The sequence below is a fragment of the Thalassophryne amazonica genome, chromosome 15, assembly GCF_902500255.1.
Source record: "Thalassophryne amazonica chromosome 15, fThaAma1.1, whole genome shotgun sequence".
NCBI lineage: Eukaryota > Metazoa > Chordata > Actinopteri > Batrachoidiformes > Batrachoididae > Thalassophryne > Thalassophryne amazonica.
In genome coordinates this window covers 94,974,916-94,998,408 of record NC_047117.1, presented here as the reverse complement: position 1 = coordinate 94,998,408, position 23,493 = coordinate 94,974,916, and the positions used below count along the sequence as shown (strand labels likewise).

General features: G+C 43.2%; 1 protein-coding gene across 1 annotated transcript; it reads right to left on the bottom strand.

Annotated features, from left to right (window-relative positions):
- Positions 1–3,478: 3,478 nt before the first annotated feature.
- On the bottom strand, positions 3,479–15,759 carry sirt7 (sirtuin 7). The gene is given in 13 exon segments (XM_034188579.1): positions 3,479–4,125; positions 5,251–5,357; positions 5,429–5,509; positions 5,584–5,624; positions 5,627–5,738; positions 5,740–5,823; positions 12,081–12,179; positions 12,254–12,326; positions 12,388–12,470; positions 13,201–13,305; positions 15,269–15,406; positions 15,469–15,531; positions 15,533–15,759. Coding segments are annotated over 13 exon segments (1,242 nt in total). The 5' UTR covers positions 15,587–15,759; the 3' UTR covers positions 3,479–3,923.
- Between the last annotated feature and the right edge of the window lie 7,734 nt (positions 15,760–23,493).

The window sequence follows — 23,493 nt, the reverse complement described above, 5'->3', positions numbered from 1 at the left end:
GTCATCATTCATATTCTATGTATGTAAACTTTTGAGCACAACTGTATCTTATAAACTATGGACAAAGTTGGGTACAGACAAGCTAATGTTCCAGAACTTTCCACCAGATGAACCACTAACAGACCCACCTGGCCCATGAAAGAACTGGGTGACATACTGCCACTGCTTTTTCTTTTTTGCTGAGTTCTGAGTCATCCTGCCGTCTCCTCCTCCACTCGTCTGTGAAAAGTTATTAGGCTCTGAAGAGCAGCTGGACTGAACCATTTTATGTAAAAAATATTTCCAAAAGAATAAACTGTTACCAATACATTGTAAATAAAATGTGTGATTGTAAGTTTATTACTGGGTGTCATTATTCTGTCACTATTATAATTGTACTAGCTGAGTTTCCGTTCTACACACAGGTAATAGAGCTGAATTTATCCATGTCATTGGATAAAAAGGTGACAGCAGGTCAGATCACCGCAACGCTGTGGGATATTTAATGTTCTTAGTGTCTCTGCCGGTGTTTCCCAGCTCTATTATATTTCATCCGTTTAGCACTTGGGGTTTTACGACCTAACGCCCCCTGCTTCTTGGGAGGCATATCGACAGTCTGCATGCTGTACACAGCAAGTACATTTTAAGTCAAAAAAACACACACATTTACTTGCATGCAGTACGCACTGGCCTGTTCTGATTCTAAGTGCACCCTCACCGGACGCTACTACGTAATAAGCAAAGTGTGATGCTGCTACCTGACCTGAGTTACCATGTGAACTGTGAAAATAAGGGCTCCAGTGAGCAGGTCATGATCTAATATATAAGGCTGACTGTGTGTACTCGTATATGTTTGTTCGCGCACGTGCGCTTTCAACTTAAGACACCCCCCTTGGTGCCCCAAGTCACCATACCAAGTTTGGTGTTGATTGCTTAATCGCTGCAGTTTATGCCGCATACATACATACAGGCTATATATATATATATATATATATACACACAAACACAGTGAGGAAATAAGTATTGACCCCCTGTCAGTATAGCAGGTTTTCCCACCTACAAAGAATGTAGAGGTCTGTAATTTTTATTGTAGGTACACTTCAACTGTGAAAGAAAGAATCTAAAAAAAAAAAAAATCCAGAAAATCACATTGTATGATTTTTTTTAATTCATTTGCAATTTTATTGCATAAAATAAGTATTTGAACACCTACCAACCAGCAAGAATTCTGGCTCTCACAGATTTTTCTTTAAGAAGCCCTCCTATTCTGCACTCTTTACCTGTATTAATTGCACCTGTCTGAACTTGTTACCTGTATAAAAGACACCTGTTCACACACTCAATCAATCACACTCCAACCTGTCCACCATAGCCAAGACCAAAGAGCTGTCTAAGGACACCAGGGGACAAAACTGTAGACCTGCACAAAAAAAATATATATTTATATATTTATATAAAAAATTGATTGATTGATTGATTTATTAGAAAGTGGAAGAAACACAAGATGACTGTCAATCTCCCTCGGTCTGGGATTCCATGCAAGATCTGACTTTGTGGGGTAAGGATGATTCTGAGAAAAGCTCAGAACTACACAGGAGGACCTGGTCAATGACCTGAAGAGAGCTGGGACCACAGTCACAAAGATTACATTAGTAACACATGATGCTGTCATGGTTTAAAATCCTGCAGGGCAGCAAGGTCCCCCTGCTCAAGCCAGCACATGTCCAGGCCCATTTGAAGTTCACCAGTGACCATCTGGATGATCCAGAGGAGGCATGGGAGACGGTCATGTGGTCAGATGAGACCAGAATAGAGCTTTTTGGAATCAACTCCACTTACCATATTTAGAGGATGAGAACAACCCCAAGAAAACCATCCCAACCGTGAAGCATGGGGTGGAAACATCATACTCTGGGGGTGCTCTTCTGCAAAGGGGACAGGACGACTGCACTGTATGAAGGGAGGATGGATGGGGTCATGTATTGAGAGAATTTTGGCAAAACAACCTCCTTCCCTCAGTAAGAGCATTGAAGATGGGTCATGGCTGGGTCTTCAGCATGACAATGACCCCAAACACACAGCCAGGGCAACTAAGGAGGGGCTCCGTAAGAAACATTTCAAGGTCCTGGAGTGGCCTGGCCAGTCTCCAGACCTGAACTCAATAGAAAATCTTTGGAGGGAGCTGAAACTCCAAACCTGAAAGATCTAGAGAAGATCTGTATGGAGGACTGGACCAAAATCCCTGCTGCAGTGTGTGAAAACCTGGTGAAAAAACTACAGGAAATGTCTGAACTCTGTAATGGGGTCAAATACTTATTTTATGCAATAAAATGCAAATTAATTATTTAAAAATCAAACTGTGATTTTCTGTATTTTTTTATTTTTTTTTTAAGATTCTGTCTCTCACAGTTGAAGTGTACCTACGATAAAAATTACAGACCTCTACATTCTTTGTAGGTGGGAAACCTGCAAAACTGACAGGGGGTCAAATACATATATATATATATATATATATATATATATATATATATATATATATATATATATATATATATATATATAAATAAAGGGGCATCTCTGGGCCCCTTCTCGGCGCCCCTGCACAGGTGTCTTAGTGTCATTATTGACATTTAACTCTGACAATGACGTTGTCAGTGTCCACATACACATGGACCTAACTGCAGCAGCACCCACATGTTGTAAACTCAGCTAATCTCACCACTGTACAAAACTTAAAACTGAATGTCCAAAAAAAAAAAAATCCAATTCAGTTTGACATGAGCTGACATTAACGCACGTCAACAAACAGCACTCTGACCCAGTGACAGGAAACATGAAACCCATCTGTTTGAAGCCATAACGGTTTCTCTATATCAGCTCATTCCTCCGCTTTGGAAGAACCCAGAGTGTCCACTGTAACATGCTGTCAGTGAGCAAGTCATCTGTCCAGTCTTAACAGGAAAACTCAAAAACACTAATGTCTTCATGTAACCCACCAAAAGAACAGAGCACAGGGACAAACCCATCAGAGCACGTGGACAAACCGAGCAGAGCACGAGCACAAACCGACCAGAGCACGAGCACAAACCGACCAGAGCACGTGGACAAACCGACCAGAGCACGTGGACAAACCGACCAGAGCACGAGGACAAACCGACCAGAGCACGAGGACAAACCCATCAGAGCACGAGGACAAACCCATCAGAGCACGAGGACAATCACTTACTCAGCTTTGTTCTGATTTTTAAGAGATGTGTCTGCCACCTGATGGATATGTCTGGAATTGTTGCAGGGAATCTTATGCTGCGTTCACACCAGGCGCGACATGAGCGACAGCAGCGACAGGTTGCCATGTAATCCCTATGGAACGACGCGTTTTGGTGCCAAGCTTTCCACAACAACTTGCTCCGTGTGATCAAGGTCCATCATGTTAACTTGACTGACAACCAGAGCCGGCGAGCGGAATGTAAGCTCCTCCTACTTGATGATGCACCGGGGCGAATTTTCACAGCAAAAGCAGAGCGACACACCGGGCAAAGGAGGCGCGTCCGTCGCCACGCGACCCCCACAAATTTGTAGCGTCTGATCGCGCCCGGTGTGAAAGCGGCATTAACGTATGAGACAGAAATCAGGAGGTGTGTTTGAAGCTGTGTGTAGCTCAAAATAAGGATGTTTATGAACTTCTATCATCCACAAAGCTGCCACTCCGAGACAGGTGGAGGCTCCGCCCCGAGACCACTGCTGCTTGTATCATACAGGATGTGGTTTTTGGGGATTATGTCAGCTGCTGACATCCAAGTTTCGTGTCACTTGACGGGCTTTTGTTGTTTTTGGACACTCAGGAAGAGACGCATGAACACACGGAAAAAAACAGCCAAAAGGCTTTTTGTTGTCCAGAACTTGTAGCTGCACCTACGTGACCTCAGTCTGTGAGGAATCCTGTCTTATGGAGCTTTTTTCTTCTTCTTCCTCCTTCCTTTGCAGTAACCCCTCCCAAACCACCCGCCGCGCACGGCCGCCGCTCGCTCGCCGGCGTCAGTCGAGTCGTCATGGCGAGCAGCAGGCAGAGTGATGACCTCACGAGTATGGCTGCCAATCTCGTCTGTGTTTAGAGGCGTGGCTAAGATGAAGATGGGGTCATGCGCTCTAAAAAAAAAAGAAAAAAGAAAAGCAGCAAACTGAGCTCGAGTCCAAACATCAGTTCCTGTCTTAGCTCCTCCCACTACGCACACACAGCCACAGCACTTTTACAAAGAAATGGAAATATTTCAAACATGACAATTTACACAAATTTTAACTACAAAAGTTACTTTGGGGGACATCCTGAATTTTATTAGAAGAAAGGTGTTTAATCTGCATTTAACATTAAGTTTATTGTTTGGTGGTTTATTGATTTATGTTCAAACTGTCATATTATGATCAACGTCCTGCAGGATCCACAATAATTCCCTGGACATCACAGCTGGTCAGTAAACAGTTACTGAGAGTCCTGCGCGGGGGCGGAGCCTGTGATTTCTTTCACTGAATTGTGGTGTTCCTCAGGGATGTGTTCTGGGTCCTGTACTGTTCAGTTCTTGCATGGACTTGGTCTTGGACTACCTGTTGGGTTGGGTTGTGGATGCCAGCGGCTTAAGTGGTTTCGTTGATAAGGAACGGTTCAATGACTGTCTTTGTGGATGACGCTGTGATCTTTATGCAATCAGTGGACACTGACTACAGAAGCTAAGTGTATGGGTTTGTGATGGTCCTGAATCCAGACTACGATACAGGCATTCAGTGACTTCCTGGACTCGTCCATCAGAAGTGTTTCTTTGGTCAAAGTATTGAACTTGTGAAGACATTCACTGATCTCAGCAGGGATGTTCATGTCTGGGTTCTTGGCCTTTGACAGCCAGAGATTCCTGGGAAGATCTTACGGAGGAATGAGGTCAAAGGTATCTGGTGATGCTGATGTCTCTGCAGGAGAATGAAGGTCCAAGTCTTTAGAGTCCTGGTGCTTCCTGTCTTGTTGTCAGACTTGGACACTAAACAGTGACCTATGGTGAGGACACAGTTCACCTGGATGTTTGCTGTGGAGAACTGGTGATGGACCAGATGCATGCAACTGGTCCATCACCACATTGGTTCTGCAGTGTGGTGGATGTGGTAATCCTCAGTACCAGCACAAGCTTCCTGACTTATACTTCCTGTCAGTAACAACCTCGTTACCTCAGTCAGGTGTTACATGAGTGAAATAACCAACAATTCCTCAGTAGATTTTTGGTTCCTTACTTGACGTATGCAGGAATCTGAAGCTTCAGTTCCTCCATGAGAAGCTTCATGACATCATCACACCTTCCGTTAATTTTCAGCACAGCCAGATCATCCTTTGGTGTCCACTAGATGGCAGCACATACAGAGTCAGCAGACAGCAGGACTTCAAACTAGGGTTTCTCTAAACCGGTCTCACCTGGAGGTTGACGATGTAGAGTTTGGGTCTTCTGCTGGCCGGCCGGTTCATACACCACAGACACGCATATTTCTTCAGCACCTACGTGAGATGGGAACACCGCGCATTAAATGTACAGCAGCTATGACACTCCCGCCGCACCAACCTTTCACCACCCACCTTTAACTGGAGCCCAAGCACAGGATGGTGTCTGCCACCTGGCCGCCTCTACGGCGCCCTTCCAGTTCAGAGGCTGGTCCAGGGTTCCCCGTTCCCCAAAGTGCACAATGGTGTCCCTGAGTTCGCTGCTGCAGTGGCAACACCTGCGGCCGGGTCCCATGGCGATGCAACGAGGTCTGCTCTGTCACGTCAAATAAACGCACAAACTCCCTGACCGGGGAACAGGATGAGCACACCTGGAACGCAAGGAAAACCGGCATGAGACATTCCCCCTTCCAGGACAATCAAAGTCAAATCAAACCCCCAAACTGGTTTTTTAAATCGCTAAAGAACCACTGAGCCCATTCCACACAGGTCCAATCAGGAGATGCTCCCCACCCCATAAGTATTCATAAGGTCCATAAGTATTTGGATATGAATTTTGTCTCTGTACATTCCCACAGTGGAGTAAAAATCAAACAGTCCAGATGTTCACCTTTCAGCTTTAATTCAAAAATATCACAGGAATCATTTGGGACTGAGTGTTGGTGAAAAGAGGACAATAATGAGGGAATCCACAAGGACAGAGAGACTTCTCTGAAGAAAGTGTCAGTGTCTGGGACAGGAGATACTTTGTAATGTCTCCAGTTAGTGCAGCAGAATAGAGAATATTTACAGGAATCTTTCAAATGGTGATACAAGCACCAAACTCAGCATAAATAAACATTAAACATTACTCTTTTGAAAAAAAAAAAGAAAAAAAAAAGACACTTGATTTTTCAATAGTCAGCTAGGTAGGGGTCAATGAAGAATCACGCAGGGGTCAAAATTAAAAGATGCTCCAATCACATTGAAAACTACACCACATTACATGGGTGTGAAATGTTTAGTTATTCCTCGGCCTCCTTTAGCAGTAACGGTACTTGTAATAAGTGCAGCTTATTCGTAGCTTTGGAGGCCAGGCTGGGCGAATTGGAGGCTCGGCTCCGCACCGTGGAAAATTCTACAGCTAGCCAGGCCCCTGTAGTCGGTGCGGACCAAGGTAGCTTAGCCGCCGTTAGTTCCCCCCTGGCAGATCCCGAGCAGTCGGGAAGGCAGGCTGACTGGGTGACTGTGAGGAGGAAGCGTTAGCCCTAAACAGAAGCCCCGTGTACACCGTCAACCCGTTCACATCTCTAACCGTTTTTCCCCACTCGACGATACACTCGCCGAGGATCAAACTCTGGTTATTGGCGACTCTGTTTTGAGAAATGTGAAGTTAGCGACACCAGCAACCATTGTCAATTGTCTTCCGGGGGCCAGAGCAGGCGACATCGAAGGACATTTGAAATTGCTGGCTAAGGCTAAGCGTAAATTTGGTAAGATTGTAATTCACGTCGGCAGTAATGACACTCGGTTACGCCAATCGGAGGTCACTAAAATTAACATTGAATCGGTGTGTAACTTTGCAAAAACAATGTCGGACTCTGTTGTTTTCTCTGGGCCCCTCCCCAATCAGACCGGGAGTGACATGTTTAGGCCGCATGTTCTCCTTGAATTGCTGGCTGTCTGAGTGGTGTCCAAAAAATGAGGTGGGCTTCATTGATAATTGGCACAGCTTCTGGGGAAAACCTGGTCTTGTTAGGAGAGACGGCATCCATCCCACTTTAGAGGGAGCAGCTCTCATTTCTAGAAATCTGGCCAATTTTTTGGGATCCTCCAAACTGTGACTGTCCAGCGTTGGGACCAGGAGGCAGAGCTGTGGTCTTATACACCTCTCTGCAGCTTCTCTCCCCCTGCCATCCCCTCATTACCCCATCCCCGTAGAGACGGTGCCTCCCAGACCACCAATAACCAGCAAAAATCTATTTAAGCATAAAAATTCAAAAAGAAAAAATAATATAGCACCTTCAACTGCACCACAGACTAAAACAGTTAAATGTGGTCTATTAAACATTAGGTCTCTCTCTCTAAGTCCCTGTTGGTAAATGATATAATAATTGATCAACGTATTGATTTATTCTGCCTAACAGAAACTTGGTTACAGCAGGATGAATATGTTAGTTTAAATGAGTCAACACCCCGAGTCACACTAACTGTCAGAATGCTCGTAGCACGGGCCGGGGCGGAGGATTAGCAGCAATCTTCCATTCCAGCTTATTAATTAATCAAAAACCTAGACAGAGCTTTAATTCATTTGAAAGCTTGTCTCTTAGTCTTGTCCATCCAAATTGGAAGTCCCAAAAACCAGTTTTATTTGTTATTATCTATCGTCCACCTGGTCATTACTGTGAGTTTCTCTGTGAATTTTCAGACCTTTTGTCTGACTTAGTGCTTAGCTCAGATAAGATAATTATAGTGGGCGATTTTAACATCCACACAGATGCTGAGAATGACAGCCTCAACATTGCATTTAATCTATTATTAGACTCTATCGGCTTTGCTCAAAAAGTAATGAGTCCACCCACCACTTTAATCATATTTTAGATCTTGTTCTGACTTATGGTATGGAAATAGAAGACTTAACAGTATTCCCTGAAAACTCCCTTTTGTCTGATCATTTTTTAATAACATTTACCCTGATGGACTACCCTGCAGTGGGGAATAAGTTTCATTACACTAGAAGTCTTTCAGAAAGCGCTGTAACTAGGTTTAAGGATATGATTCCTTCTTTATGTTCTCTAATGTCATATACCAACACAGAGCAGAGTAGCTACCTAAAACTCTGTAAGGGAGTTAGAGTATCTTGTCAATAGTTTTACATCCTCATTGAAGACAACTTTGGATGCTGTAGCTCCTCTGAAAAAGAGAGCTTTAAATCAGAAGTGTCTGACTTCGTGGTATAACTCACAACTCGTAGCTTAAAGCAGATAACCCGTAAGTTGGAGAGGAAATGGCGTCTCACTAATTTAGAAGATCTTCACTTAGCCTGGAAAAAGAGTTTGTTGCTCTATAAGAAAGCCCTTCGTGAAGCTAGACATCTTTCTACTCATCACTAATTGAAGAAAATAAGAACCCCAGGTTTCTTTTCAGCACTGTAGCCAGGCTGACAAAGAGTCAGAGCTCTATTGAGCTGAGTATTCCATTAACTTTAACTAGTAATGACTTCATGACTTTCTTTGCTAACAAAATTTTGACTATTAGAGAAAAAATTACTCATAACCATCCAAAGATGTATCGTTATCTTTGGCTGCTTTCAGTGATGCCGGTATTTGGTTAGACTCTTTCTCTCCGATTGTTCTGTCTGAGTTATTTTCATTAGTTACTTCATCCAAACCATCAACATGCTTATTAGACCCCATTCCTGCCAGGCTGCTCAAGGAAGTCCTACCATTATTTAATGCTTCAATCTTAAATATGATCAATCTATCTTTGTTAGTTGGTTATGTACCACAGGCCTTTAAGGTGGCAGTAATTAAACCATTACTTAAAAGCCATCACTTGACCCAGCTATCTTAGCTAATTATAGGCCAATCTCCAACCTTCCTTTTCTCTCAAAGATTCTTGAGAGGGTAGTTGTAAAACAGCTAACTGATCACCTGCAGAGGAATGGTCTATTTGAAGAGTTTCAGTCAGGTTTTAGAATTCATCATAGTACGGAAACAGCATTAGTGAAGGTTACAAATGATCTTATGGCTTCGGACACTGGACTTATCTCTGTGCTTGTTCTGTTGGACCTCAGTGCTGCTTTTGATACTGTTGACCATAAAATTTTATTACAGAGATTAGAGCATGTCATAGGTATTAAAGGCATTGCGCTGCGGTGGTTTGAATCATATTTGTCTAATAGATTACAGATTGGAGTTCCACAAGGTTCTGTGCTAGGACCAATTTTATTCACTTTATACATGCTTCCCTTGGGCAGTATTATTAGACGGTATTGCTTAAATTTTCATTGTTACGCAGATGATACCCAGCTTTATCTTTCCATGAAGCCAGAGGATACACACCAATTAGCTAAACTGCAGGATTGTCTTACAGACATAAAGACATGGATGACCTCTAATTTCCTGCTTTTAAACTCAGATAAAACTGAAGTTATTGTACTTGGCCCCACAAATCTTAGAAGCATGGTGTCTAACCAGATCGTTACTCTGGATGGCATTTCCCTGATCTCTAGTAATACTGTGAGAAATCTTGGAGTTATTTTTGATCAGGATATGTCATTCAAAGCGCATATTAAACAAATATGTAGGACTGCCTTTTTGCATTTACGCAATATCTCTAAAATCAGAAAGGTCTTGTCTCAGAGTGATGCTGAAAAATTAATTCATGCATTTGTTTCCTCTAGGCTGGACTATTGTAATTCATTATTATCAGGTTGTCCTAAAAGTTCCCTAAAAAGCCTTCAGTTGGTTCAGAATGCTGCAGCTAGAGTACTGACGGGGACTAGCAGGAGAGAGCATATCTCACCCGTGTTGGCCTCCCTTCATTGGCTTCCTGTTAATGCTAGAATAGAATTTAAAATTCTTCTTCTTACTTATAAGGTTTTGAATAACCAGGTCCCATCTTATCTTAGGGACCTCGTAGTACCATATTACCCCATTAGAGCGCTTCGCTCTCAGACTGCAGGCTTACTTGTAGTTCCTAGGGTTTGTAGGAGTAGAATGGGAGGCAGAGCCTTCAGCTTTCAGGCTCCTCTCCTGTGGAACCAGCTCCCAATTCAGATCAGGGAGACAGACACCCTCTCTACTTTTAAGATTAGGCTTAAAACTTTCCTTTTCGCTAAGGCTTATAGTTAGGGCTGGATCAGGTGACCCTGGACTATCCCTTGGTTATGTTGCTTTAGACGTAGACTGTGGGGGGGTTCCCATGATGCACTGTTTCTTTCTCTTTTTGCTCCGTATGCATCACTCTGCATTTAATCATTAGTGATCGATCTCTTTTTCCTGGTTCTTTCCCTCAGCCCCAACCAGTCTCAGCAGAAGACTGCCCCTCCCTGAGCCTGGTTCTGCTGGAGGTTTCTTCCTGTTAAAAGGGAGTTTTTCCTTCCCAGTGTGGCCAAGTGCTTGCTCATAGGGGGTCGTTTTGACCGTTGGGGTTTTTCATAATTTTTCATAATTATTGTATGGCCTTGCCTTGCAATGTGGAGCGCCTTGGGGCAACTGTTTGTTGTGATTTGGCGCTATATAAGAAAAAAGTTGATTGATTGATTGATTACATGTACATTTTACCTGGAGAAACACACCCAGCCGCTGGTGTTCCAGAGAGGTCCCCCATCCAAGTACTAACCAGATCCTACTCTGCTTAGCTTCTGAGATCTGACGGGACCAGGCTGACACAGCGCAGACCGGCTGCTCCAGTCATACTAAACACTACACCACATTATTTGTCTGATCATAAAGATTCCAAAAAGTTATAGTTTGGACAATCTGTGACTGAATGTTCTGGAGTTATGGGGTAAAAACAGCAAGAATGGTGACAAAGGTCAGCTTCAGCTTGTACAGGGGTCAAAAGTTAAAGTTGCTGCAATTTTGGTAAAACGTGATGCAAATTATTGGTTAAGTTAACAGGGTTTTAAAAATGAATAGTTTCCACCATCTGTCATGCTTAGTTATGTTACAGGGTCACATGTCAAAGAATCCAATGGACGTCGACCTTGTTTGACCTTTACTTTAGAGACCAAACATTCAACACAGTCAAAATTTTTCCATTTGTTAATCCTATTAGCCCAACCAATAATTTGCATCACTTTTTACCAACATTGGAGCAACTTAACTTTTGACCCCTGTACAAACAGAAACTGACCTTTGTCACCATTCTTGCTGTTGTTACCCCATAACATTCAGTCACAGACTGTCCAAACTATATCTTTTTGGAATCATTATGATCAGACAAATAATGTGGTGTAGTGTTTAGTATGACTGGAGCAGCCGGTCTGCGCTGTGTCAGCCTGATCCCGTCAGATCTCAGAAGCTAAGCAGAGTAGGATCTGGTTAGTACTTGGATGGGGGACCTCTCTGGAACACCAGCGGCTGGGTGTGTTTCTCCAGGTAAAACTGGAGTTGCGTCAGGAAGGGCATCCGGTGTGAAACTTGTACCAAATACCAATGTGGATTTGGCTGTATCCGCTGTGGTGATCCTGAACAAAAAAATGGGAGCAGCTGAATGAACAACAGTTTTTAGTATGACTGGAGCATTTGTATATTTTGACCCCTGTGTAATTTTTCATCTGGCTAACCACTGAAAAATCAAGTGACAATCAGTGAAATCACCTGGTGGAGTGGGTGGTTGCAAAAAAAAAAAACCTGTCCCCTTTTGGCCCTTTCAGGAATCAGTCTGAGATCTCTGCTCCACCAGAAGGGAAAAAAAAAAATTACAAAACCAGTCACTGTCCAAATACTTATGGACCAGACTCCATCACAACGTGTCCACACACAAGTTTAAGGAGACAAAACCTTCACAGTTCCTGCTGTGAAGCCTGACACAGAGACACACAGCAGATCAGACTCGATACTGGATCCAGTTCCAGTTCTCAGAAGACAAAGGAAGCGCAGACTGATAAGAAACAGCAGGGGGCGCTGATGGGTCTCACCTCGATAAACATGTTTCCATGGAGCTCAGACAGGGCGTGTCTGGGAAGTCCGCTCCGTAGGTGAAGCCCATCACAGTTCTGAGACACAACGTGTTTCACCTTCAGAGACAACAAACCCTAATGTCACAGCAGCACATAGAGACACCAGAACACGAGTTCCATGCCTCACATACCAGCTTCTCCGTGTGCAGCGTCCTGATGGACATGTGAGTCAGCGTCGGCTCCGCCTTACTCAGGTCCAACGAGCTGGACCGGGAAAGACGTTAATCAAAACCGAGTCCAGGCCACAAACTGAAGCTGAGGGGACGTAACACAAACCTGACCGCGCCGTCCTTTCTGCAGCAGAGTCCAAACACCGTTAGGACCTCTGTAGTCCGGGATCGCCGCCGCCTGAACACAGAGTGCCTTTCAAAATAAAGGTTACAAGGTGCTCAACCACCTGAAACACAGTGTCTTTCAAAATAAAGCTAAAAGTTGCTCAACCTCCTGGAACAGTGTCTTCAAAGCAAAGTTACAAAGTGCTCAACCTCCTGAAGAGTGCCTTTCAAAATAAAGTTACAAGGTGCCCAACTGCCAGAAACAGAGGGTGTCTTTCAAAATAAAGTTACAAAGTGCTCAACCAAAAAACAAACATCGCACCACAAAGAAACTCAAACCGACTGTCACAAAGTCAATAAACCCCGCCCTTAAACAACATCAAAGGCTGATCTGGCTGATAACCCAAACTGGATCCAGCCCAGAGTCTGTTTGGGTTCACATCTTGTTGTGGTGCCTCTGTTTCCAGATCAAAGTGCAGTGATTAGAGTGTGTCACCAGTAGGGTGGAGCATGAATAGTAGCAAGAGTCTGTTCACATAAAGCCGGTGACACACAGGAGGAGCCAACAGGAAGTGACACGCCAGGTCACCTCTGTTCATGTCAGATACTTTCAGCTCGTTTGTGCAGTGGTCACGATAACATGAGAACATGACCCGATTTTAAGTGCAGGACTTCCTGTTAAAAAGACTTTACTTCCTGTGTGATTGCCCCATGTGATGTCGGCTTTTACATGAAGACAGGATTTGATTGACAGCAGGAAGCTGTCAGAAGTGCAAAGGGAGGAAATGAAGGTTTTGGTGTACCGTGCTGATCCCGGCACCGGTGTAAACCACCAGGTGTTTGGCTTGTTTCACTGCCAGCGCCAGCTGCCGGACTTTATTCTTCAACACGTCGGCATCATCGAAGACCTGCAGAAAAATAACCACACCTGTAAATCCTGCACAAACCGGCGCCACTCACTGACACAGAGGACCACCTTCATGCAAACAAACCCATTACAGTCCAGCAGACCATACGTCCAGCAGGTCCTGAACCACACGGTGCCATCAGGCAGCTCTGCAAGCAGTTCCTTCTGTCGCATTTATGGCGGCATGAACTCCCATAAGCGCCAAACACACACAAGGCCAGATACGGCAACACACGCCAGAGAAGCGCGGCATTTACGTGACGTCTGCACTGCTCAACTTTGTGACGTTTACACAGATGACAACTGGACAGAAAAGAGAAAATTCAGTCTGATGCTGAGTTTAAACTGCTTCAGTGTTTTAAAACATTATCACTTTATGACGTCACAAAGACTGACTCCAGGCTCTTCTGTCAGCTGGAGGAGGTGATGATAACATCACGATGTTCAGGACCATCAGTCTGAATCAGAATTCAACAGGTCCAGATTGTTTTCAGCTTCATTTTTTTAGAAGACTGAACAGTGGGAGGAGTCTCAGTCTGGACACTCAATCTGGATTTTAAAATCATCTTTTCCTCCACTTCCACAGTCGGCGCTTTATGGATGATGTCACACTGCTCGCTGTACAATGAGATTGGCCGTAACGCTTCAATGTTACACAAAAGTGTACGGTAGAAAAACTGGCACAATACCAGTGTTTACATTACGGGTGTGCACTCATGTAGTGGAGGGCGGAGCGACAGAGCAGGTGAGGCCTGTCTGCGGTCCGTGCCGAGCCCCGGAACAACAGACACAAAAACTATAACCAGGTTAGGTTCTACTGTAAAAGAGCGCCATACATGCTAATGCGGGCGCACAAGGTTCAAGCTGTTTGTACGATTTGTTGAATTAGCACGCGTGTTTCATTAGCTTGTGCATGGTGAGCTGAGTGTGCACAGGGGGCGTGTTCACCCATCAAAGTCCAGAACAAGGTCTGGACCCGGTTCCTTTCACGCTACAACATCCACAACATTGCAGTCGGACTAAAGAACTTTGGTAACGTTCCCATGTTATGATATCAATACGTGTGTCGGCTGCGTCTCCTGATACTCGACACTGATTGGCACAGTTGAACAGAGGAAACTTCAATGACGGATTCTGGGGTCATCTGTGTAACTGCTGCCTGCATTCGTCGCTTGGAGCCACCGTCAGGCCCTGGACATGTCTGAAGGATCGTAAAGGTTTCACGGCGGGATGGTACTTTAACCAGCAGCAGCAGACAGCTTTTACCATCTGCCACAGCGAATAAAAACAAAAAACCTTTATTTTAATGAGGTAATATGGTGAGCGGTGACGCCGCACCGGGTTTTAAATCAGGTCAATTCATAAATAGTCCGGTTTATTGTCGACCCTATGACCCGCTGCCTTCTTGTGATTTGTCTGAACACCCAAACAGTTTTCACACAGAAAACAGCCTGGAACAGGGTCCAGTTGGATCTGGACTGCGGTCCACAGCGTACATAAATGCTCCCTGACTGTTTACAGCAATAACAAACACAAATACTTTTACTGATCGCAGTATCGGTTCTGTGGACTCAGAGGAACTCACGGTTCTAAAAACATTTAAATTAAATAATTGATATTGTGGATACTGACATGCCGTTACCATGGCAAACCCAGACCAATGAAGGTGAATGGTTTCTGACATCCGAACACATTTTTGGTTCGTTTCTACAAAAGTGTTTTTTCATGGTTCTGACCCGGTTTCCCTAAAACAGTATTTTTTCATAGATGCTGTAAAGTTTTACATTCTTGGAGTTGTTGTTTCGAAAAAAAAAAAGAAAAAGTTTTGTTTAAATTAAAGCTTTGCGCACGCGCACTGGCACCAAACACGGCGGCTGTTTGATTCTGTTTTTTTAAGAATGTTGGTCCAAATAAGTTTGAGTTCAGTTCCGGTCCCGTCAGGGATTCGGTCCGGGCTGTCTGACCTCCTCCCGCTTTCTCTTCAGCAGGTTCCGGCGGTTCTGTCTCTGGTTCAGTTCGTCCACGGTGTCCGCGTGTAGCAGCAGAACCGCCGCTTCCTCCGCCGAACGTTCCGCTTCCGGCTTCTTCAAAACTCGACCCACCTGCAGGAGGCACCAGAACCGATCAGCCTCAGCGCTACAGCAGGCTAAGCTAATGATGCAGCTTCCCGCCTTAACCGTTTGGACCCGTTCCGGTCCCGTTCCCGCTGCAGGATCTTGGCCTTCTCCCCGCGCTTTTCTCTCCGCGCGCGAAGAAACGGCGACGTCCGAATCATCCGCCATGACGTCTAAACGAACTCAGTGTCAGATAAAGCCAGTGACGTCACAGTCCGGTACCGGCGGCTCAAAGGAGTCCGCCGCCATCGTCCAACTGCGCCGTGCGTGAAGCAGAACCGCGCACCAAACATCCGGATCAGTCGGCGTGGAAACCGCCGTCCGCCATGTTGCTACTCCCATCAGAACGGTTGGTTATTAAGGATAAAAGAAATAAACTTTATTCTGATACTTGGTTATTTTACACTAAATTAAATTTGATACAACAGCAAACAAAATTTTAGTATTAAATATAAGCAGTTTGTTTTTGTCCTCACACTGAAGGGGAGTGGCAAGGTGGCTACCCGCGGCTTTGAGCAATCCAGATTTTTAACCGAAATCTGATCAGAATTCTGACCTCCAGGTGTCGCCAGTGAACAATTCAGGAATATAAATCTGGTTTTGTTTTAAGTGTCTTGTCTGTCATCAGGTCTTCAAAATAAAGGAGCGAAGCTCGCTCTTATGGTAGACGAAGACACAAACCGGAATGGCATTAAAAAAATCTCCCCACTGGGGGAAAAGCCACCGTGCTCAGAGTGCTGCTCTCATTGGACTGACATCCACTTTAGCTTGCCATAAACTAAGCTAGTGGCGCTTGTAAGAGTGTGGCAGAAAAAGCTAAAAAGCCACAAATTAAAAAAACACAAAGCTGCAAACCGGATATGGCTTGCAGCCGTTGTTTTTGAGCGATAGCGGGTCTGTAGTTAAGCCGCTGTTCTTGAGGCTTGAAGCAACGAAGCAGTGCTCCGACCCGCTGCTTTGTTGGTTCTCTGCTTCGATGCTTTTCAAGTCCTCTTCTTAACCCCTCTCAAAGCCATTTAAATGTCAATCCTGAGTCACTTTTGTACAGATTAAAGTCACTAATCAAATCCCTGAACGGGACCGGAACTGAACTCAAACTTATTTGAACCAAAATTCTCAAATTCTCACCGTGAGTCACAATCATCCAATGTCATGAGGTACATTCCAACATTACAGCACATTTTTGCAGCGAGATCCAGGGAGCCTGGAGTAGAGCCGCTGCTCCTTCACACTGAAAGGAGCAAGCTGAGGTGGTTCAGGCATCGGGTAAGGATGCCCCCTGGGAGGTGTTCCAGACACGTCCATCTGGGAGGAGACCCCGGGGAAGACCCAGGATTAGTGGAGAGATTATATCTCCACACTGGCCTGGGAACACCTCGGGATCCCCCAGTCAGAGGTGGGTCAATATGGCACGGGAAAGGGAAGTCTGGGGTCCCTGCTGGAGCTGTTGACCCTGCGACCCAAACCCGGATAAGTGGTGGAAGATTAGTCAGAGTGAGTATTAATGTCTTTTTTATTATTATTTTTGCTTGATTGTGAGCTGCAGAGCTTCTTAACTTCCTGTGTTCAGTATTTGTCAATAAACACGTGTGTGAATTGTGAATGTCACAGTGTCAACGGAGGCGCGCCTCACCTTTTTAATGTCAGCGTGTGTGCTGTTCACTGTGTCGGCCTCACACACACACACACGAACATGTTCCAGTTTCATGATTAATCCGTTTAACAGCGTACTGAATAAACTGTCCCTGTGTGTCATTTCCAGTCATCTTTAGTGTCATTTCTTTCCTGTGTTCATGTTGTCTGATGTGACATCGTGGGGAATCTCTGCTCAAAGGCCTATTTACATAAAACGCATATTTAAATGGGGCGTGAGCAGGGAGGAGTTTGGTTCCACACTCAGTTCCACATTCAGTGAGATGTACAAACAGAACGTGCGTGGATTCATGACTACGCACACTTTCATACATCTGAATATATTTGCGTTTACGCCAGATTCAGGGTTTGGGCAGACAACAACTTTTAGTAGAAAGTCCACGTTAGTCTTTGGAGATGACGTTCCAGGTGAGCGAAACAGGAAAGTAAAGTGATGTCACGTGTGTGTGTGTGAGAGAGAAATAAATTCAAATGAACAATCCAAACTTGTTTCTTTACTAAATTATAAAATTAAGTTATACATTTATCTGTATGTCAAACCACGTCTTTGTTAAAGAGCATAAGACAAAGTCTTTCAGCATGAAAGTATGTATTTTTAATGTATGACACCATCCTGTACCATAACTGAATCTTTGCTGTTTCTAACAAACCAATTGTGGGAAAATCGGGTAAAAATATGAGGAGTTGTAGTATTATTGTAGTTGGGGATATACACCTTCCTCAGTACAAAAAATACACTGGGGGTGCAACAGGGACCCATCCAAGATGGCAGCCGTGATGACACATCAGCTCCAAATAGGCAGCTGCAGTCCCATGAGGTGTCTACGTATATAAGGTCTATGTTCAAAATGCACTGGGGACAGAGGTCAATTCTAAGGCCAAGGTCAAATCTATGGTTGGGGCCTAAAATAGATTAAATACCATTCTGAGGGATGAGAACAAACACAGGGTTTTCTGTTCATCTGTTAGGATGAACAGAACAATAAAGACATCGGTCACATTTTTTAAATTTCCACTTAAACCATCCGAGATAAACACTGATTTCATGTGATATTTGGGTCCAAACATCCTGATGGATGGACCCATGATTACAAATATTATATTATTTGCCCCCCCCTCAAAAAAAGATTTTCTCATTTTAAATGGCATTAAGGCCACTGCAGGTTTTTATTCGTGCTTTTTGTGAGAGCATAAATAAACACAACCATTTTGAAGTGGTTAAGTGTGCTCGTTCCAGTGTGTAAGGTTGACGGTTTGAACCCCACCCCTGTTCAGTCCTCCATGTAATACGGAGTTGGGTCAGGAAGGGCATCCGCATAAAATTTGTGCAGATCCACCTTGGATCCGCTGTGTGGCTCAGAGTGAAAAGGAGGGAGCAGCCGGAAGGGACTAACTCTACAGTGGAGTAAGAAACGGCAGGTTTGGGGTTCGGAGTAAGTGTGACCTGATGAAGATGATCACAGTGTAAAATAACATTATCAATGACAAAATGGGTTGTGGATCACTGACAAATAGATCAGAAACAGATGAATAAACTGTATTGCTATAGTTTGACCTTTGGGTCCAAATTTCTTCTGGCACCTGCACCACTACGTGCTGAACAGCCTCTGAGGCCCCACAAACCGCAAAGTCAAAGGCTTCTTTACAGTCACAGCTGAAAGAAATAATCACAGGCAGTATCCGGTACCATGAGGAGGATCCATACTACAGGAACTCAGGAAACAACACTTTAAAAGCACAAATTAGAAAAGGCAGTGACTTACCTTAGCCACCTTCGTCATTTGGTACTACAACACGTCACAAAGTCCGTACAAGTCTAATATCACTGACATGTACACGTTTCCCTCTGTGTAGGTCCTCTTCATGCTAACAGACACTTCTAGTGACAGTCTGGCCCATTCGCAGAAAATAAGCGGTTTACCGTAAGGTTTGTAGCTTGCCCTGTAAGCTAACATTGTACAGCTGTTTAGCTTGGGCAGTGTTAGCGCTGTAACTCAATACGTAGATCCCAGTTGGAAAATCCAGAGTTCCTCTTCAAGATAGCAAGACAGAATCAGCAGTCATGACATCCCATCATGCTTTGCTGTCAGATGCAACAGGTCCAGAACTGAGCAGAAACCAGGGCTGGACTCGGACAAAAATTCTGTCCTGGACTTTTTTGCAGACACTGCTAACTTGCCCCCCACTGCTGAAGTACATATAAACACATAAATCCTTAACGTGAAGGAATATATCCTAATGTGCTTAAATATGCATTAACATTTTGTGCTTTTTCCCTCATTCAATATATTATTTATCTTTTATTGAGCTAAAATATATTGTTACATATATGAGTGTGTTTTAATGTTTAATGTTTATATATGCTGTTGAAGAATATTACTCATATGCTCATAGTGATCAATATTTATCAATGCTCATTAAACACATAATCAATAGCTAAGGTTAATTACAATGATATCTATGTATTCAAATACGTTTGAGTTATATGTTTGAATGCTGTTGAATTGTGTATTGTGTCTACCAAATTAAAGGTATGTTATATTTATGATTACATTTGCTTTTGCTCAAATATTAGTTTAGTTTCTGCGCAAGCTGTCATGAAGATATGTTACTTGTATAATCATTTTCAAAAGTCTTATAAATGTGATGTGTCCCTGTTTTGGTGAGGCCCTGAAGATATATTAAGAAATCCGTATGTTGCAAACAGCATATGGAACAGGATGCCAGTTATTAGAAGGTTGTGCAATTTTGAAATGTGCAAACATTCTTGTGGTATAACCGCGTGATGTGACTTGCTGACAGTTTTTCAGTTAGCAGTTGTTGCCCAAAATTTCTTATCAGAAGACTTCACAGCATGTGTGGGCAGGACCATGCCACAAAATAGAGGGATCAAGACCACCCAGATGAAGGACAACACGCAAGATTAGCAGAAAAACGTTGTAGTAGCATAAGGTATCAATACAAAGCCGACCCACTGTTCGGGGTTCCTCCTTGCTGTCAGATTGCTGGTTGGAAGCTTGCAGCTCCTGGGACCCTCAGAACTTCTGGGTATGCTTTTGCTTATCTCACTCATTCTGTAAAACTTGCATTCTGTCAAATTCTGTGACATTTAAATTCTGTTTAATAATCTCTGAGTGGTGTAATTGTGTTCAAATTTAAAGAACTGGTCAAAACCTTTCTTCAAATCAAAGGACGCGCGGGATAAGAGAGACAGGGAGAGTGAGGTCACTGGAGACCCCAGAATTATCCCAAGACATGCTTTAAATTCCTGGAGCCTTGAATAAAATAAATGATGACTGCACTGTATGCATGCTGGAGAAAGTACATCAGGACACCGGCTGCAAGGAACAAATATAAAGCTCTCCAAAGCCCACTGAAAGACAGACACCACTATTTAAGGGATTACAAATTATTAATTAACAACCCAGTACATGCAAAAAATGAGTCTGGATGCAAGGCTAAACATTAAATGAATGAGGGATGTGCAGCAGCAAAAGCAGCGGGCAGGTCGACCCTAATCTCTCCGCTAAGTGGGTTCTAGGGGTCCACACCATGTCGGGATTCAGTGGGTCTTCATCTCCACACATCTGCAAAGATGCTGCAACAGTCTTTGAAGTACTGAGCTCAGTAGCAAGTTAGCGCTACAACACAGCAAGTTAACAGTTTCGGTACGTCACGTGTGACAACTTGCTCGATCAATCCCACCGTGGCCACCAAAGTAACCGCGCCAACGATGGTTCATGAAGGCGGTGTGTTGAGCATTAAAACACGGGGACAAATGAAGACCATTCAAATACAGCAAAGCGGCTGGCTGCTTTATTGTGCACTCCCGCTCTAACCACACACACAGCCAGGTGGGGGCACATCGCTCGCTTCCTCCTGTCCTACGGCAACATCAACATGCCAAAAGTACAACATAATGATGGATAAAAGCAAGCATCAGAAACTCTGTGACATTACCATGAAAACTACAAAACCAGGACACCATCGGTCCATTTATTGATCGGCCCACCGGGAAACATCCCGGAACTCTCAATGACCAGTCCACCTCTGGTGGAGATTTTATTGTGTCATCACATCTCCAAGTATGAACAGATACATCTTTATAATAATAATAAAAAGGATTTTCAGGTTCTGTTCATTCGCTGTCATCAGTATTATAACTATTATCATTAATATGCATATGTCGCAGACAGAATGAGCAAAGCTTGTCAGCATCTCACCATGTCATTTAGGTCCTTCAGACTTTGAGTAAATGCTTCAGGGGAGTATTAGCATGACTAAAACCTTTCAAGCTTCTGGGTGGGCTCCACTCATCGTGACCCCCCGCCTTTTAAGCATTTCCTTATTTTGCCTTTCAGCTTCTGGAGGGGCTCTGCCCCCCACACTCTCCACCCTTTTTAAGCATTTTTGTGTTTTTGCTTTTCAGCTGATCCCCCTAATTACAGCCCTCTTAACCTCCTGCCACTGTAAAGCATTTTTTTTATGTAGATGTAAATTAATATTCAAAGTTTCAGCTAGTTGACAGTAGGGCTGTACAATATGGACAAATTATCATATCTCAATATTGTCATATAAATTGTCATGTAAATGTCACTTATATACATGTTGTCCATATTCTTGAACCGCTTAGGTGTGTAGGGAGAGTTCCCATGGGATAAAAAGCCTTTCAACCTGCCATCCCTGGTTCTCAAGACCAGGCACCTGAGTGGCTCCACTTTTTTTTTTTTTTTTAAAGATATTTCAGTGTAACTTAGTAAACACTAGTAGAGTTCCACTTTAGATTTGGAATGTAAAATAGATGGTATATCTTACTGAATTTCATATCCATATGATATACGATATGACTATGATTTGACACAAAGTGCAGCAACAGTGAAAATGAAACCTTCTTAAACCAAACAGGTAATAATTCCACAACTCATTTTACACTCATCATAAGGTTAGGATACTGTGCCCTCCAAAAGTATTGGAACACTTGGAATTTCACACATTTTAATTTGTTTATGCCATTTGAAATACTAGAAATACAAACAAAAATAATAAAAATTTCTAAAATTATCTTCCTCAAACTGAAAGGAATCTCTAAAACCTGATAAAATCTGTAAATAATAATCAGTTTATTGCCAGTTTTCTTCAGACAAGTCAGGGGATGGGAAACATGAACATTTCCAAGTCACTGAATATGTCTTGGACTTTATTTACATCAATTATGAAGAAATAAAAAAGTTTCTTTCACCAAAACCTCAAATCTAGCTTTTTCATCTCAATGTACTTTGTCAAATTGTAGCTGAACTTTCAGGTCTTCTTTTGAAGAAAATCTCCTCTACACCACTTCATCAGGAAGCGGATTTTATATTTTTAATTCATTTATATCAAGTTGTAGAGATTTGCTTTCAGTTTGAGTTACGGAAGATAATTTAGAAAAAAAAATGCATTTGAAATAGAAATAAACAAATGAAAAATGTGTGAAATACCAAGTGTTTCCAATACTTTTGAGGTCAATTGAGAAACAGTGAGGAGCAACATCTTACATCTCATATATAGTGCAGCAGATAAGAATATTTAGAGGGGGAATCCTGCAAATGGTGATACAAACATCAAAATCGGCACAAATGATCCATAGGCATGAACTCTTTAGAAAAAACTGTTCGGCCACTTGAATTATCAATAGTCAGCCAGGTAGGGGTCAACTGAAGAATTACCAGGGATCAAAATCAGGGGGGGCAAACTTGTTCCAGAAAGGGCCAAGAGGGTGCAGGTTTTCTTTACAGCCACTGATTGATTCCACCAGGTGATTTCACTCATTAATATCACTTTGAGCAGATGGAATCACTTAATGAATGAAATCACCTGGTGGAATCAATCAGTGGCTGCAAAGAAAACCTGCACCCTCTTGGCCCTTTCTGGAACAGTTGCCCACCCCTGGTCTAAATTAAAAGATGCTCTGATCATCTAGAAAACTACACCACATTATTTGTCTGATCATAATGATTCCAAAAAAGGTAAAGTTTGGACAATCTGTGACCTGAATGATATGGAGTTATGAGGGTAAAAGCAGCAAGAATGGTGTCAAAGGTCAGTTTCAGTTTGTACAGGGGTCAAAGTTAAAGTTGCTCCATTAATTTGCTCCAACTGTATTCGTTGCTTGTATCACTACTTGAAGGATTGTTTCAGTTATCTGCTGCATTAATAAGGCCAACAACAATAAGACAACCTGAATTAAAGGAGAAATGCTGCTTTTACAACCTGGACCTCATTTCTGGCATAAATACGCTCGTTTACTCACCAATATAAGTTTGGTGTGATTAGAAGTCCATAGTTCAAACAACGTGTTCAGTTCAAATCTGAGGCAAACTTTTTTTTCTTCTTCTAAGGTGGATTAGAACTTTTTGTGGTACACAGCACCAACTACTGGACAG